Source organism: Monodelphis domestica, chromosome 5 (assembly GCF_027887165.1).
Source record: "Monodelphis domestica isolate mMonDom1 chromosome 5, mMonDom1.pri, whole genome shotgun sequence".
Taxonomy (NCBI): domain Eukaryota; kingdom Metazoa; phylum Chordata; class Mammalia; order Didelphimorphia; family Didelphidae; genus Monodelphis; species Monodelphis domestica.
The window spans coordinates 252918248-252933880 of NC_077231.1; the positions used below are offsets into that span (position 1 = coordinate 252918248).

A 15633-nucleotide genomic window follows, 5' to 3' on the forward strand; every position below is an offset into this window, starting at 1 on the left:
CAGTTTGTTCTCTAACTGCCTGAAATAACTATCATTTACCACCTTGTTCTTGTACTTTTATAAGTCTGCAATTTATAGCATAAGCAAAACTAGCAAGACCAGAAATAGAAGGCAGACTTTTAAAACAATTTTTTCCCCTTTTTTGGAATAAGATATCTCATTCATTTGTATTCAGTAGGTAAATAATGAGAAAAGTAAGCTAAATATAAGAACAAACCTGAGTCCAAGGCACAAATGCAAGGGAGGATAAATCATTCATAGCAGAAAGTAGATCAGTTTTTCTATAGTATAAAATTTGTAAAAGGGAATGATTATCATAAGATCACAGATTTAGAGTTAGAAGTGATATCACAGATCATCTAACCCTCTCTATATAAGGGAACCAAATTCCAAAGAAACAGAGAACCTACACAAGGTCACCTAAGGTAATAAAAGCAAAGCTGGATTTGGAGCCCAGCTCCTTTGACTCCAAATCTTAACGCACTCTATTGAACACTGGGTTAAGGAATTTAATTGCTTAGGTAGTCAGTCAAGAGCCTCTGAGTTTTTGAGTTTAGGAATGACTGGCCAGATACGTACACTAAGAAAAAAATTAAGTTAAAAGTAGTGTGAAGTCTGGATTAGAAGAGGCAAAGACTAGGTTCAACCTGCCCATGAGAAGTCTTCTAGGGACCATATTGTAATTGCTAATTTTCAAGGAAATGGCCATAATTGGATTATTTCTATCTTTATCTAGGCTAATGGAAGGGGAATCACATAGAACTGTTTTTCAGTATCCTTAGCAAACTGCATTTCTTTAACACCAGACATTCTATAAGAGAAAGTAGCATATATGAGAAACTGAGTAAAGCCTATGGAATTGTGAAATAAGCCTCTTTTCTCAATAGCAGGCTAAGAAGATATTAAGCTATTGAAGATTTATTTTGTAGTTGTAGTTATATTTCATTTAATTATATTTACTTAGGGGACATTTAAATAGAAGTGAAAGTATAAGGATTCTTTAAAATTGAATGAATTTATTTCTAGAAAACATTCTTTTTCCCTAAACGGGAAACATTTAAAACTCATAATGGCATGTCAATCCCCTGATCAGAAAATTCCAGTAATTCGTTATCGATTTTTACAGTAAAATAGCAACTGTTTTGTTTAGCATTTAAAGTCCCATACAATCTGGCCCCATTTCCTTTCCAGCTTTATTATACTTTACTCACACGCTATGTGATCCAGCCAAATTTACTTTCTTTTGTTGTTCACACAATACTCTGTCTATTACCTCCATGCCTTGCTCAGAGCCGCCGCCCCCACCCTCCCCCCCACTTCCCCACTCTCACTCCGGTTTACTCCCTCGCCTCTACTTTGTTTTCTTCAAAACTCAGAATATTGCCTTCTATAGAAGGTTCTCTTCAGCTGCTAATGCCTCCCATCTTATACCTTCCCCCCATTTATAGTGTATTTAAATATTTTTAAAAGAGCCAACTAGATGACAGTGGGTAGAGTGCCAAGCCTGCAGTCAGGAAGGCATGAGATAAATATCAGCCCCAGATGACCAACTGAGTGACTGTAGGCAAGTCATTTAACCCTGGTTTACCTCAGTTTCCCCATCTATAGACTAGAGGTAGTAATAGCACCTACCTCCAAAGGCTATTATGGAAATCAAATGTGGTCATAATTGTAAAGCACTTAGCTCAGTTCCTCAAACATACTAAGTGCTGTACAAATGTTAGGTAATATTATTTATACATAAATAGTATCTCCAATGAGAGGCCTGGAAACTCTTAGAGGGCAGGAATAATTTCAGTTTTGCTTTTGTATAATGCTTGGCACAGAATTAGGTAATTGATGATTTGTTGATGAATTGACAGTGCCAATGAGTCCTTTGTTGTGGAAACTTTTGTGTGTGTGTGGAAAATTTTTTTAAAAGTTTCTTAATTACAACATTTTGGTAATCTGAGGTAGAATCATACAGAAAGGAATCTTTTTGTTAATGTAAAATATATTTCCTAAAGCCTGGGACACAAAGTCTCCTGGCCCTCATTGCTCCCCATTTTCCATTATTTATTCCCAAGGCAACTTTCCTTCCTGCCTCCCCCTCAAATATAAAATCTTGTTTTGTTTTGGTTTTTCTAAATAAACAAGGTGGATATATTTTGAAAATGTGTTGTTGCTTTTTAATGGAAATCAGAATACAGTGGAAAATTATACATTTTAAAAAAGAAAACACTGGCCAGAAGCTGTTGTTGCCTGTGAAGTAGTTGGAGGGGTTTCATACAGTTAGGTGGGCTTTAGTGAGTTGAAAAGGCTGCTCTACTACCGTCGCCATGCCACTCTCCACTGCCTTGTTTAAAGCAAGTGAAAAACCCTTGGGGAAAATGTTGAACCAAGCAGGGAAAAGTTACACCTTCAACACCAAAAGAAGCTATTTAGAGAGAAATTGGTCTTTCTGCATTATGACCCAATTGTGAACAGACAGGTCCTATTTGTGGGAAAGAATAAAATGTGCTTCATCTAAAATGAATTTGACTGATAAATGAGGAAGACTCTTGGGGGGGAAATACTAATTCTGAAATCCAACATAGAGCAACCAAAGGAAAAGGAAGTGACTTGGAATCACTATCTCCTGTGATTTGAAGGCAATGGTGAAGGAATACAATGCATCGAAAGAAAATTCCTCACTTTAGGACATTGATTACTGCATCAACCTTTATTTTATATTTCTGGTTATTTTTACAACCCTCAATAAAAAATATCAGCAGAAAAGAAAGAAATGAAACACTGCACATGTTTTTAAATAACTTAGATTTTTGGGCCAGGTCAGAGAGTAAATACATGGAGACTCACTACTCTATAATAAGTGCTCTCTCTCTCTCTTACATATATACACACACACATGTATATTTTAATTGTGAAATTACATATACAAAAAATAAATGTTAGCATGAAGTTGAATTTTCATAAGTCAAAGAAAACTTTTACACAAGATGTAAGGAAAATTAGGACATGTACCAAGTTGCAACCAAAAAATTAAATATAACAGTTTTTGACAGTAACTTCTAAATGTGTGGTTTTTTTCATAGTTAATAAAAAGTTGTTCCCCTTTGGTTATTAAGTAGTTATTAATTTATGCTTTGATTTTAGGGTATTACTGGACAGAACTCACTCAGACTATGACAGTATGTTTCGCCAGCTGGATTTGGAAATGCTTTCTTCCCCACAACACTCTCCAATCAATCAATTTGCCAATACCTCAGAAACAAATACCTCGGACAAATCTTTCTCTAAAGACCTCAGTCAGATACTAGTCAATATCAAATCATGTAGATGGCGGCATTTTAGGCCTCGGACACCATCCCTACATGACAGTGACAATGATGAGCTCTCCTGTAGGAAATTATATAGGAGTATAAATCGGACAGGCACAGCACAACCTGGGACCCAGACCTGCAGTACCTCCACACAAAGTAAAAGTAGCAGTGCATCAGCACACTTTGGTATGTTTGTTTTAATACATGTTTCTGTTGAAATGTAAAGTTCAACGTAGACCCTTTAAAATATGCTCATCAATTTTATTATTTTTTTGTGGTCTCTGTCCAAGGTAAATCTTAGCTTTCGCTAAGCCATTGAAAAATTACTTGGGATCTAGTTTTTATTTTGAACATTTTGTATAGTTTATTTACAAAGGCAATTTGTCACTTTTTATTTTTTTATGTATAAAATTCCTCTCTAGAATGCACTTGATGGACTATGAGATAAATAAACTATTTTAATTTTATGTCAAAAGTCACCCTTCTGTGTTCTCTAAACTGTTACTCTTTATACTTGGGAAATTTTCCAGACTTTCACTGTCTAGCTGTAGGTAGAGATCAGTAATGACTTTTATAGCCTACTTTATTGAGGTTGGGCAAAAAGATAGGAATAACAGTAATTTGGAAAAGGGCAGCAATATAATTTTTAGATGATGGAATATTTCTAACCAAAAGGTTACTTCCATTTTTCTTTTCAGATTACATCTAATTTATGGCTAATAATACATCATTGTAAAATATATCTGAAACAAGTTCTCTCCTCCTAAACTATTCATTTATTCATAAATTATTTCTAAAATTTATTCATAATTTGAAACAAATAGAACATAGAAACTCAGCAAAAAGGAATGTCACCACAAATGAATTCAAATATAGAACAAAAGATGCCCAAAATTGGGCTAACTCATCCCTTTCACAACTTCCAGGATTATATTTAAACCTTCCCAGAAACATCAATATTTAGTTTTTCTTAAATCTCTCAAGAAAAATTTATTCTACAAAGTCCCCCAATAATTAATCCCAGTGTTTTTAATGACCTTTTCTGTGAAGAAGTGTGAACTTTTAGGAGAAGTTTGCTACTGTCAGCCATTAAAAACACTTTCAGGGGGCAGCTCTGTGGATTGAGAGCCAGGCCTAGAGACAGGAGGTCCCAGGTTCAAATTTGGCCTTAGACATTTTCTAGCTGTGTGACACTGGGCAAGACACTTTAACTCACATTGCCTAGCCCTTATCACTCTTCTGCCTTGGAACCATTACCAAGTATTGATTCTAAGATGGAAGGTAAGGGTTTAAAAAAACACACACACACTTTCAAAAGTCCACTAGTAATAATTGAAACCAACATTTGAAGTCACCCTGCTTCAAAGGCAATAGTTTTTCAAATCTGGCCTCAGATACTTCCTATCTGTGTGACCCTAGGCAAATCACTTAACCCCAGTTGTCTATCCCTTACTATTCTTCTGCCTTGAAACAATGCTTAGTATCTCTTCTAAGACAGAAAGTAAGATGTTTTTGTTTTTTTAAAGGAGGGTGTATTTATATCATTTCAGTCTTGACCTAACAGTCCCACTTTTAATTTGCCAGTAAATGTTTATTTGCTTGTACAATTCTATTCAATTTAACATTGATACTACTGAACTATTTTGCTTCCTCTTTAGTTCAAAAATTAAATTGGGATCATTTGTAGAATGAGTTACACTGTAGGTTAAGTCCCTTTTCATATTTTTCCTGAGATGACAAATCCATTATTATTTTTCTTGATTATTAGTATTTCTAATTTTTTAAAGATATATATTTTTAGATTACTCTGTTTTTTGTTTTGTTTTTACAAAAAAGTCACATATATCATGTGAAAGAAAACCTTCCTCATCAAGATAGAAGAATTAAAATTGGTAGTTGTGTCCCTTGTAATATTGTATTTGGTGTAAACAGTTTTTAACATGCTACTAAAGTAGCATTAGTGTTCTATAAATAATCTACTGGATAATTCTTTTGTGCTTTTCTGGTAAATATTGAAAAGGTTAGCACTAGGTTATTGTATCAAAAAGAGACTATAAAATCTTTAGTAGTTGCCTTAAAAATGAAGATTAGAGTCCTCTTTTTAGGAGTGTGCTTCATTTACATATATAATTTTAAGGGACTAGCTAGCAATAACATTTTTTCTTCTGTATTTTCATCTGTGTTGTATATGGCTGTATTATATATTCTTTAACTCTTGCCTAGGGCTCATAGTATATTTAAAACAATTATGTCATGGGTATCAATTCTACAATAATGCTTCATTTGTCTGGTATTATTTAGGAATGAATTGTTCTAAAAATAAATATTCTAACTACCTGGGGCTTTACTCCTTTCACAATGAAACTATCATTTCAATCATATTTGATGGAAATCTTTTACAACTATTAGAGACACTCCCCTTGTCTTCTTAAAATATAGGGAAGATAATTTCATTTCCCATATATTTGTGTGAAAAACTCCTAGGGAATGTCATACTGTTTACTCCTTTACTAAAAGACCCCAAACTGCTTTTTGAGGTTTTTCTTTCCTTCCCTTGCTATGAAAATGAAATGTCACTTCTTGCTGCTGTCTAAATGCCTTATTTGTATGTGTACCACTCACCTACCCTCACCCCATCCCATTTGTGTTGTTACTAATCAGTGGGCTGACAAACTGGATAATCTTTTTTAGAACATATAGGTAATAAAAGGGGGAAAATAAGTATCTGAAGGTCTCTCCTGTGACCAAGGTACATAGTCTTGTCTGTTTTAGCTTCTTAGCATTTTTCCTCCTAGGTAATAATTCCTGGTATCTTTATTTTTCTGCATAGGTGAGACTGCCAGATAAGTGAACTGTGGATAAGCAAGGTGTTACTATTTTTATTTATATGATGCCATAATTTTAACTAGTATTAAAGGAAATTGGAGAAAGGCTTATTTGGTCTGTATCCAGAACTATTGAGAGAGAACTGTTAGTTCCTCATAGATGAGGGATAACTTTGGTCTCTTTAAGTTAAAAGCTTGATGTAGGTTTCTTTGTAACTATCCAGGGGGTTTTGTTATCTTGTCAGTGGTATAAAATCACTGATTTAAATTAGTTTCTAATAGTAGTCTGACTATCAATGTGTATCTGTAAACTCGGCTCAAACTTTTACAAGATTACCGATATTGAGATTCTAGCCTATAATCCCCAAAGAAGTCTTCCAGATTATATTTTCATCATCCTCAAAACAACAAATGTTAAACTATATTCTGTAGGGGAAAGGAAATGGATATCCCATTATTAATAATATTTACTTCAATATCTTGCTGGCATAGGTAGCAAGCAATCTTTACTGAGAAGTATTTATAGAATTATTATTATTTTTTTTTTTACTTTTTAAAAAACCTTTACCTTCTGTTTTGGAATCAATACTGTGTATTGGTTCCAAGGCAGAAGTGTGGTAAGGGCTAGGCAATGGAGGTTAAGTGACTTGCCCAGGGTCACACAACTGAGAAGTGTCTGAGGCCAGATTTGAACCAAGGACCTCCTGTCTCTAGGCCTGGCTCTCAATTCACTGAGTTGTCCCTCTGCTTATAGAAAATTAGTGTGTTTTCTTTTGAACTCTGAAATAGATTTTGATTTATATTCACAGTATGTGTCTGTATATAGACATATATTAGCTTGTCATGTACCACTGTGTAATAAATCTCTTTCGAGACTGGATTACCCTCTCTTGCTCAAGTTGAGGAAGTTTGGTGGCCTTTTCTGTTCCTAAACCCACTACCAGTAGGCACAGAAGCTTTGACCTGTGCCATTTCCAAATTGGGCTGGTTCACTCCTCTTGAGGCAGCCTGATAAACTCCCTGCTCTAAGGCTTATTTTACATTATTGGTGCCAGATTTGGTATAGATACCTGATTGGCTTTAGCTCTGCCAGAATTCATAGCTTCTGATGTCTAGCAGCCCACCAACCAGCCTCAGCTTACTCTGGTACCAAAGATTACAGGTGCTTTCACAGCCAGCAAAATCAATCTTATTTTAGGTGATATTTTATGTAGAAATCACAAAATGCATTAGGAGGGTGGCAAGAAAGCATTTATAATAGAATAATGACTTTTAGAAGATATGGGTTCTTGATTTCATCATCATTTTAGATATATGTACTCTAAGCTTCATATCTTGATTAAAGTTTTGATTGTTTTCATGAAATAATAAAATTTGTGACTGGAATGATGTATTCCAAATCTGAATTGCTGGAGACTTAATATCTAACCACTGATGGAAATGTCTTCATTTTCAGTGATGGGATTTTATATTTATGGAAATTAATGAGTAGACTTAGACAAAATTAGGTCAAACAGGTCATGGAAATTTAAATTTAAAATAGAATTTAATATTAAAAAAAATAGACATTTTGACCCCTGACCTCACCTTAATATACTATGTTGGCTTTGCCTAATTCTTCATTATAGAGTTTCGTAATTTTATATTATTTGGTTGTATTTGGTTCATTCCTAATTATAAATCTTAGTAATATTTCTAACTAGCTTTAAAACAAAAAACTATATGAATAACAGTCTAGACTCATGTTAGGACATAGCATATGATTGCACTATATCTTATGGTCATAAAGGGAGGGACTAGGTAGTGTTATCTGAAATTGTAAACCACATAACAGTGATCCACAAGTGGTCATTCTAATACTATAAGAAAGCATAACTAAACTTATATTCAAATTAATTAAATTTTAATTGGTGCCATTAACAGAATTTTCTGAATAACCCAAGAAGCCTAGAGCTTTCTAGGTGTCATGTCAGCGTGGATCAATTTGAACCATTATAGCAAAGTAGTAGTATACTTTACATTTTATGTCACCTAGACTAGATTTCTGTTTTGGGAGTTCATGAAGCCCAAAACATTGTAACATAAAATGTTAATTGGGAAAAATAATTCCAAAAAGCACTGACTTTTTTTTAGTAGCCATATTCTTTGAGCATGTGTCCCTAAAGCAAAAGTTTTGGCATAACAACTCCCCCCCCCCCCCAATTAAATAGAAGCTAAAAACATTTTGGTAAATTATCTTTTAAAATCTTTTGTTTTAAACTTCCTAAAAATTTTTTTATTCTTTTTTTTTTAATTTATAAGTTCCTAGGATATAGATAGAGAGCCAAAAGTCCCTGGATTCAGATGAGACCTCTGTCTGGCGCTTCCTAATTTGCGACCCTGGACAAATCACTTAACTCCAATTACCTGTCCCTTATTGCTCTTCTGCCTTGGAACTGATACCTGGTATCAATTCTCAGACAGAAGGTAAGGGTGTGTATGTGTGTGTGTATTGTTTAAAATCTGTAAGTGCTTACAAAAAGCATTCTGGTTCAGAAGTACTTTCTCCTGCTTGGTTTTTGCCTCGAGTAACAGCTGTTGGTGCTTTAGCTGCAAATCTCTTCTTGGCAATGATTTTTAAATCTTTTTTTAAATAAACATTTAATATTAAAACATTGAATCAGGCCTTGGTGCATCTAGCCCAAGATTATGTCTCTGACAGTAATAATGAATAACAATTTGTGAGAGGACAAAATTGTCTATCTGAATTTCAAACTCCAAAAAGATGTGCCCCTTTGTCATCCTCCTTTCCCTTGCTGCCTCTATGGTTTGTCATCCATGAATTTATTGGAGCCTATTTACAATTTCAGCTTTATACCACTTCTTGATATAAATATGGTATAATACTATATAAATTAGTACTTACCTGTGTTTGTTCCAAATTGATTTCTCATATTTTAAACCTTAGTCCTAATATTCTATGTTCATTTTATCCATACCTTTCATAAGATCATAGACCCTGATAATTTTCTTTGCTAAGTTTTACTATTGCATACTGAATATATACAAATTTTTGGTATCTGCAGCAACTATTTTCTCTTTTCCTCAAATCTCTTGAACCTCTTAGTCATTCTTCTGCAGGCCTACATTGTCTGCCTTAAGATAGAGCAGTATAATGTTCCAAATTCAGGTATATCATGGGTTTTGGTCCAAAAGTGTAGAATCTTTGAATCTTGAAGTTGGAAAAAAGTATATCATACGCCATCTCGTCTTCCCAACTGGTTAAACAAAAAGGTGGAGGGGAACAGGGTACTTCACTAACATCCCTTACAGATGAGGAGTCTGTGGCTTCACCTCTCTGTCAAACAAGCTACAAATGTTAGCTAATTCTTTCTCTTATTGAGCCAAAATTTCCTTGAAACTTCTCACTAATACTTGTTCGGCTCTCTGGAGCAAGAAAGGTTATCTGTTCTTGAAGTTTCCCAAGTCAACCCTTAAGATATTTGAAAACAGAAATCATGATTTTTTTTCTTTCCTTCCACTATTTCACATGAAGTGCTGTCATGTGATTTCTTTCCCAATTTCAATTTGTATTATTTTTGGTTTTTAAATCCCAGAGTAGAACGTAACATTTTAAAATTCAGTCTTAACTGGTTTATAGCTATCATTGCAGCCTGCATAAAAACACCTTATATATTGATTCTTTGAGCTATATAACATATGCTCCTAGTTTTGTGTATATTTGAATACTAGACCTTCTTTTTAGTATATTGCTCAAGGCAGAACTTAAAATCTACCCCCCCCCCCCAAAAAAGCTCTAAACATCTTTTTAAATCAATAGAAGGTAAAGATTTTTTGGCAAATTATCTGAAAGGGTCTTTTATTTTACTTTTATAAAAAAGATATTTTTTAAAATCATAAACTTTTCCACATAATCTTGGAGTTTTGGAAGATGCATCAGAGATCATCAGAGAGTCATCACATCCCCAAGTTTTCATCCAGTTTACACTTGAAGAAGTCTAGTGATAAGGAATTTACTACTTTTCAGGGCAGCTCATTTTACTTTTAAACAACTTTAATGGTTAGACATTTTATATTTAGCTAAAATCTTTTTCCTTGAAGTTTTTATCCAATGATATATTAATTAAGCCCTCTGGAGCCAAGTAGAAAAATGTCTAATACCATTTTCAAATGCCCTACTGTCCAAAAGTAACTTAAAAAAGGAACTTATATTACATCCCCACTCAAAAGTATTTTGACTAGGTTAAGCATCCCTAATTCCTTCAATTTATCATGGTATGGATGATATTGTTTTAAGTCCTGCTATTACATACCATTATAAACGATCCAATTTGTCAGTTTCCCTTCTAAAATGTGGTTGTCTAGAGATCATCTGACCCAAAGCAGAATACACTTATACCTACTAAAGTTGTTCTTAGATTGGACCATCTTTCTAGGTGCCTTTTTTGGATTTCTGTTTTTTTGTTTTGTTTTGTTTTTTTTATGTTCTCTCCTCCAGCTTGACATTCACAAAGGTCATAATCACACAATAATTGGGTGTCTTTAGACGTTTCCTGTGGATCCCAACAAATTTTCCTCTGTCACAATTTGGAGAGCTTATCATTCAAATACCTAAAAGTATTATCTTACTTTTGCACACGATAAAATTCGTCTACTATTTTCTGCTGAGTTATATAGTACTGACAGTATTGTTGTCAGAGTTTAATTCTTTTCACGAGATTTGTAACTAGGAGGTCTTAGAGATCATCTATAAAATGAGAAAATTACAGTCCAGAGAAGTGAAATAAAACAGGACATATAGAGCTGGAATTCTAGAGCTTTGATCCAGTAATTTTTGTGGTCACAAAATACTAGAATTTTCTAGTTAGAAAGACCCTTGGAGATCACTTAGTCCAGTACCATCAAATTTTGACTAAGAAAGGAAAGTTGAGACCAAGACAAGCATAACTCCTCACTGGGGTTTATATCTCTCCCTTTAAACTCTTATAAAAACTATACAGCCATCTACTCCAATCTGATATCAAATTTTTTTTTTTCTTGAGGCATCAGACTTCTGATTCCTTAAACAAAAACAAAAAAAAAACTTAGCTTCTCATATCCATTTTACTTATTTACCCACCTTCCATAGATTATGAGTTCTTTTACAGAATTTACAATTGTTAAATTCCTTCCAGTAAGGAGGTTTCTTTTTTATTTACAAATTCCACCAAGCCTGCCCTAGTTTGGAGGTGAGCCTCAAGTTTACCTGTGATGCTTCCCTGTTCTGTAATCCCTCTTATGGAGATACAGATTTGGAATTAAAATTTTAATTTTGACAATTCCAGCATTAACTGAAAATAGGTATTACTATCATACAGATGGTTCCTGTGGATCAAATGCATATTGTGCTTTTATTTCCAAATCTACAGCATTTGTAGAAAATCACTGTTTTAAGCAGTTAAAACATAAAGAACTCATACAGGTATATCTTGCTAAATTGAGATTTGGACAGTGTCCAATGAATGTGGGAATAATGGATTTCTATTTCCCTTATTTAAATAGGACAAAAATAATATTGAAATTTAAAGCAGTCTTGATTTGAGGCTTCTTATTTATTATGTTACATTTAGGTACTATTTAGAAATAATGTTGACAAATTTAAAAAAAAATTAATAAATAATTATCATTGAAAAGGGTCTCATAATTTATTAACTTTCATAGAAAAGTAATGAGTTAATCTTTAAGAGCCATAATGTAAATATGAAGTGGTCCTTTACTAGGAAGTAAAACTTGTTGTTTTAATTAAGAAATTCAGGTGTACCCCTTTTTTTACTTAAAATGTAACATTAAGGATTTGAGAATACCTTATTTTAAGTATATTTATGTGCTTTTTTAGTTAATAATAGAAATAACCCATAATCTTTATTTACATCTCTAAACTCTTCACTAATTTGTTTTTTTATAAACCTTGTTGAGCCCTCACAACCCATTTCATAAAGCTATGTCATTAGTCATGTCGAATAGAGAACTACTTATCTGCTAATATTAAGGGATAAAACAAGACCAAAAACTCTACTTATGAAAGTTCAAATACAAAGAAAATGTTAAGGAAGGGAAATCATTCAAAGATGTATTATATAAAAGTTAGTCAGTACAAATGGATAATAACAGAAATTTTTTCCCGTATTGTTTTTCCCTTAACTATACAGATGTAGTTCAGTTAAGTTACAAGTCAGACACATACATCAAATGGCCAGAGATTTAACATACCTGTCTGTTGCTTCCTAATCCCATCAAAAGATGATAGAATTTATACTCAAGTAAGAGTAACTTATCACTATTTGCTAGATTGGAACTATATCTTGGGGGAGAAGAGAGATAGATCCTTTATGAGTTACATTTGAGGAACTTCAAATTTGATGGAATAATATTTGGCTAACTATCAAAATGAAATTATGCTATTTTTATTTTCATTTTTTTAGTTTTAAAAAACCGTATTTTGAAAACATATTAACCTTTGGATTCAGGAAATCTGCATGAAATACAGATTCCCTGCAATCCCTAAATATAAATGCATGATTACTTTTTTGTTTTCAAACTCTTACCCGAAATTACAGACTTCTTAAAGAAGCCTTTAAGCCTGATGTATTGTGAATGTATGTGCTTTTTTTCCTTCCTTTTTTTTAATTGGCAAGAAAGGTTTCCTTTAAAAATTGCACACACCCTTTTTGGGGGGTAATAAATGAAAATTTTTTTGTTTGTTTTTTTTAGAACTGAGCTCTCCATAGACAAACATAAGTAGCATAACACAGTGTCTTTCCTCAGACATCATTCTGTACAGTAAATCAACATAAACAACTCCGTTCTTATTGACTGGATTTTTTCCAGGTGGGTTAATTGGGTGGGGAAAATTGGGTAATTGACCTTTACTTTTGGAGCCTCCTTTCCTCCTGTTATATTTAGAGGATGAATTCTTTAAAAAAAAAAACAACAACAAAACAAACCAACAACCTTGTATCCTTCATATGGAGGGAATTTGTGTGATAAGTTAAATTGGAAACAATGTAAAATGATAAATATCAGAACTGTTAGGGGTCATCCAATGCATTGGAAATGTAATGCGGATGAAATAGAAACTGGTTTTTGTGAACAAATTTATTGTTGTTAAGCTCTTGAAAATTTAAATCCAAACCTGTGGGTGTGAAAGCTGGTGTTGACCTTTTACACTGTCTAGCAAAGTGTCACCGCTTTACAGAAATAATTGTGTGGAACCTGGGAAGTGAGCATTTCACTTTCCTAGGGTTAGGTCAGGAAGTTATTTTGATTCAAGTCACTCTTGTAAAATGTTACAGGGTGCTTCTCAACTGTAGCAAACAGATAAATTTAGCAGGATCAGGAACCATTTAGGGACTCTGATCTTATACACGAAGGCTTTTTTGTGATGTTGGAATCTTTTTTGTTTTAGGATTTCAAAATTTTTATAACTTTTTTGATGCAATGCTTTCTCATTTTGTATTTTTGTTCAGCATTTACAGCCGAACAATACCAGCAACATCAGCAGCAGCTGGCACTCATGCAGAAACAGCAGCTTGCACAAATCCATCAGCAGCAAGCAAATAGTCATTCCTCTACCAACACTCCACAGGTGAGGGATTTGTCTGTCTTATGATTATCCCTCATTGTTTCCCGCCAGAGTTCATCTCTAATTGTCACCTGTTGTCATAGAACCTTGCATCTAACCAGCAGCAAAGTGGCTTTCACCTGAATCTGCATCATAGCCATTGTGTACAGGGTTTAGAAGGGACTCTACAGGTGAGTGTAGCAGGCATTGGCTCTGCTCCCTCCTTTAAAAAAAACAAAACTTTAAGAACACAGTTAAATAAGGGGGAGCTTTGTCTCCAAATTAGTGAAACTGGTCCACTAATATACCTCTTAAAAGAACTTCACATATCATTTATCAAAAGCATTTTAAAAGTTTTATCATAGATAGGCAATATAGGCTTTACTAGTTTATTTTGAATCATACCATCTCTGCTGTAAAGGAAATTATTTTTAAACCTACAACTGAATAAATCCTGATTATTTAAACATGTCATAGGTTTAATTTCTAAAAACTGAGGTTTCAGTCTTTAGGTCCTTATTGCACTAAAAATGGCAATACATTTTGAAGTCTTTGGCCCATGAAAATCAGCATCTTACAAGAACTATTCCTTTTTTTGTTTTTTGTGAGTCTCTCTTCCAGTATACCTGAGCTAATCTTACAAAGGCTATTATCATTGAGTAAAATCTCTAAGTACCTACTATGTGCAAAACATTTTGCTAGATGCTAGAGAGAGCTATTCCTCTCACCCTATTCATACCTCCAAAAAGTCCCCTATAAGCTCTACTGTCAAGATGCTTATCTCATTTTTAGATACTCAGAGAAAGGACCTTTAGAAGTACATTTGGGAAAGGCAATAAGGAAGAAAGTGGAAATGGGGAGGTATTGACTTTATCTCTAAAGTTGGAGGATTTCTTAATCATTTATTTGTGGGTTTTATTTTTTTAAATAATTTTAATAACTTTTCTACTTATTTCTTATAAAGCCCTTTGAAATGATCTAATGCTGATTTCATTTACCATTTAAGGATACTCAAGATTCATTGGGTCATTAACTGGAATAGATTTTTATTAATTCAGATAATAGAATAAAATTAATACCTCTTAAGTTTTTCCAAACAATACTGTTATGTCGTTAATTTTTTGGTGAATGTCAAAAGGCATTTACTAGTTTACCAGGTTGAGTTTTTTTTTTACCTAACTTTGGTTCTCCTGTCCCATGCAGATTTATGTATACACTAGCAGTAACTAAATGGTACAATAATTTATGCCCTTTTTTTTAAGGGTTTTGTTTCCAAGACATTGGATTCCGTTAGTGCTCAGTTTGCTGCTTCTGCTTTGGTGACATCAGAACAACTGATGGGATTCAAGATGAAGGATGATGTGGTGCTTGGAATTGGAATGAATGGCATCTTTCAAGCCTCAGGTACAATGATGTGGACATTTTAGTTGATATTCCCCATTTAAAAATGCATTTCTGCATTAGACACAGCAAAGTTCATATTTTCTGAATTCTTAATTTTGTTTCTTTATAGGAGTATATAAGGGCTTACACCTCAGTAGTACTACACCAACAGCACTTGTACATACAAGTCCATCATCAACAGCAGGTTCAACCTTGTTACAGCCTTCTAATATAACACAGACTTCAAGTTCCCACAGTGCACTGAGTCATCAAGTGACTGCTGCCAATTCTGCAACAACTCAGGTTCTGATTGGGAACAATATTCGATTAACTGTGCCCTCTTCAGTCGCCACTGTAAACTCTATCACCACATTAAATGCACGACATATACCTAGGACTATAAGTGCTGTTCCATCGTCTGCCTTAAAGCTGTCTGCAGCAGCAAATTGTCAGGTGCCCAAGGTCCCATCTTCATCCTCTGTAGATACAGTTCCAAGGTGAGTAGAGAATGCATGTTCTGCCT

At 33.8% G+C, this 15633-nt stretch overlaps 1 protein-coding gene across 5 annotated transcripts in view; it reads left to right on the forward strand.

The window, feature by feature from the left end:
- EPC1 (enhancer of polycomb homolog 1) overlaps positions 1–15633 on the forward strand; it is a 93677-nt gene that overhangs the window by 72076 nt on the left and 5968 nt on the right. For 3 of the 5 annotated variants that reach the window (XM_056800045.1, XM_056800047.1, XM_001366625.4), the window contains exons 10-14: positions 3136–3488; positions 13633–13751; positions 13832–13918; positions 14990–15131; positions 15241–15607. In XM_056800045.1, coding sequence (XP_056656023.1) covers positions 3136–3488; positions 13633–13751; positions 13832–13918; positions 14990–15131; positions 15241–15607 — 1068 coding nt within the window. The remainder of the gene's footprint in view (positions 1–3135; positions 3489–13632; positions 13752–13831; positions 13919–14989; positions 15132–15240; positions 15608–15633) is intronic. The other 2 variants (XM_056800048.1, XM_001366677.4) reach the window with 1 other exon arrangement.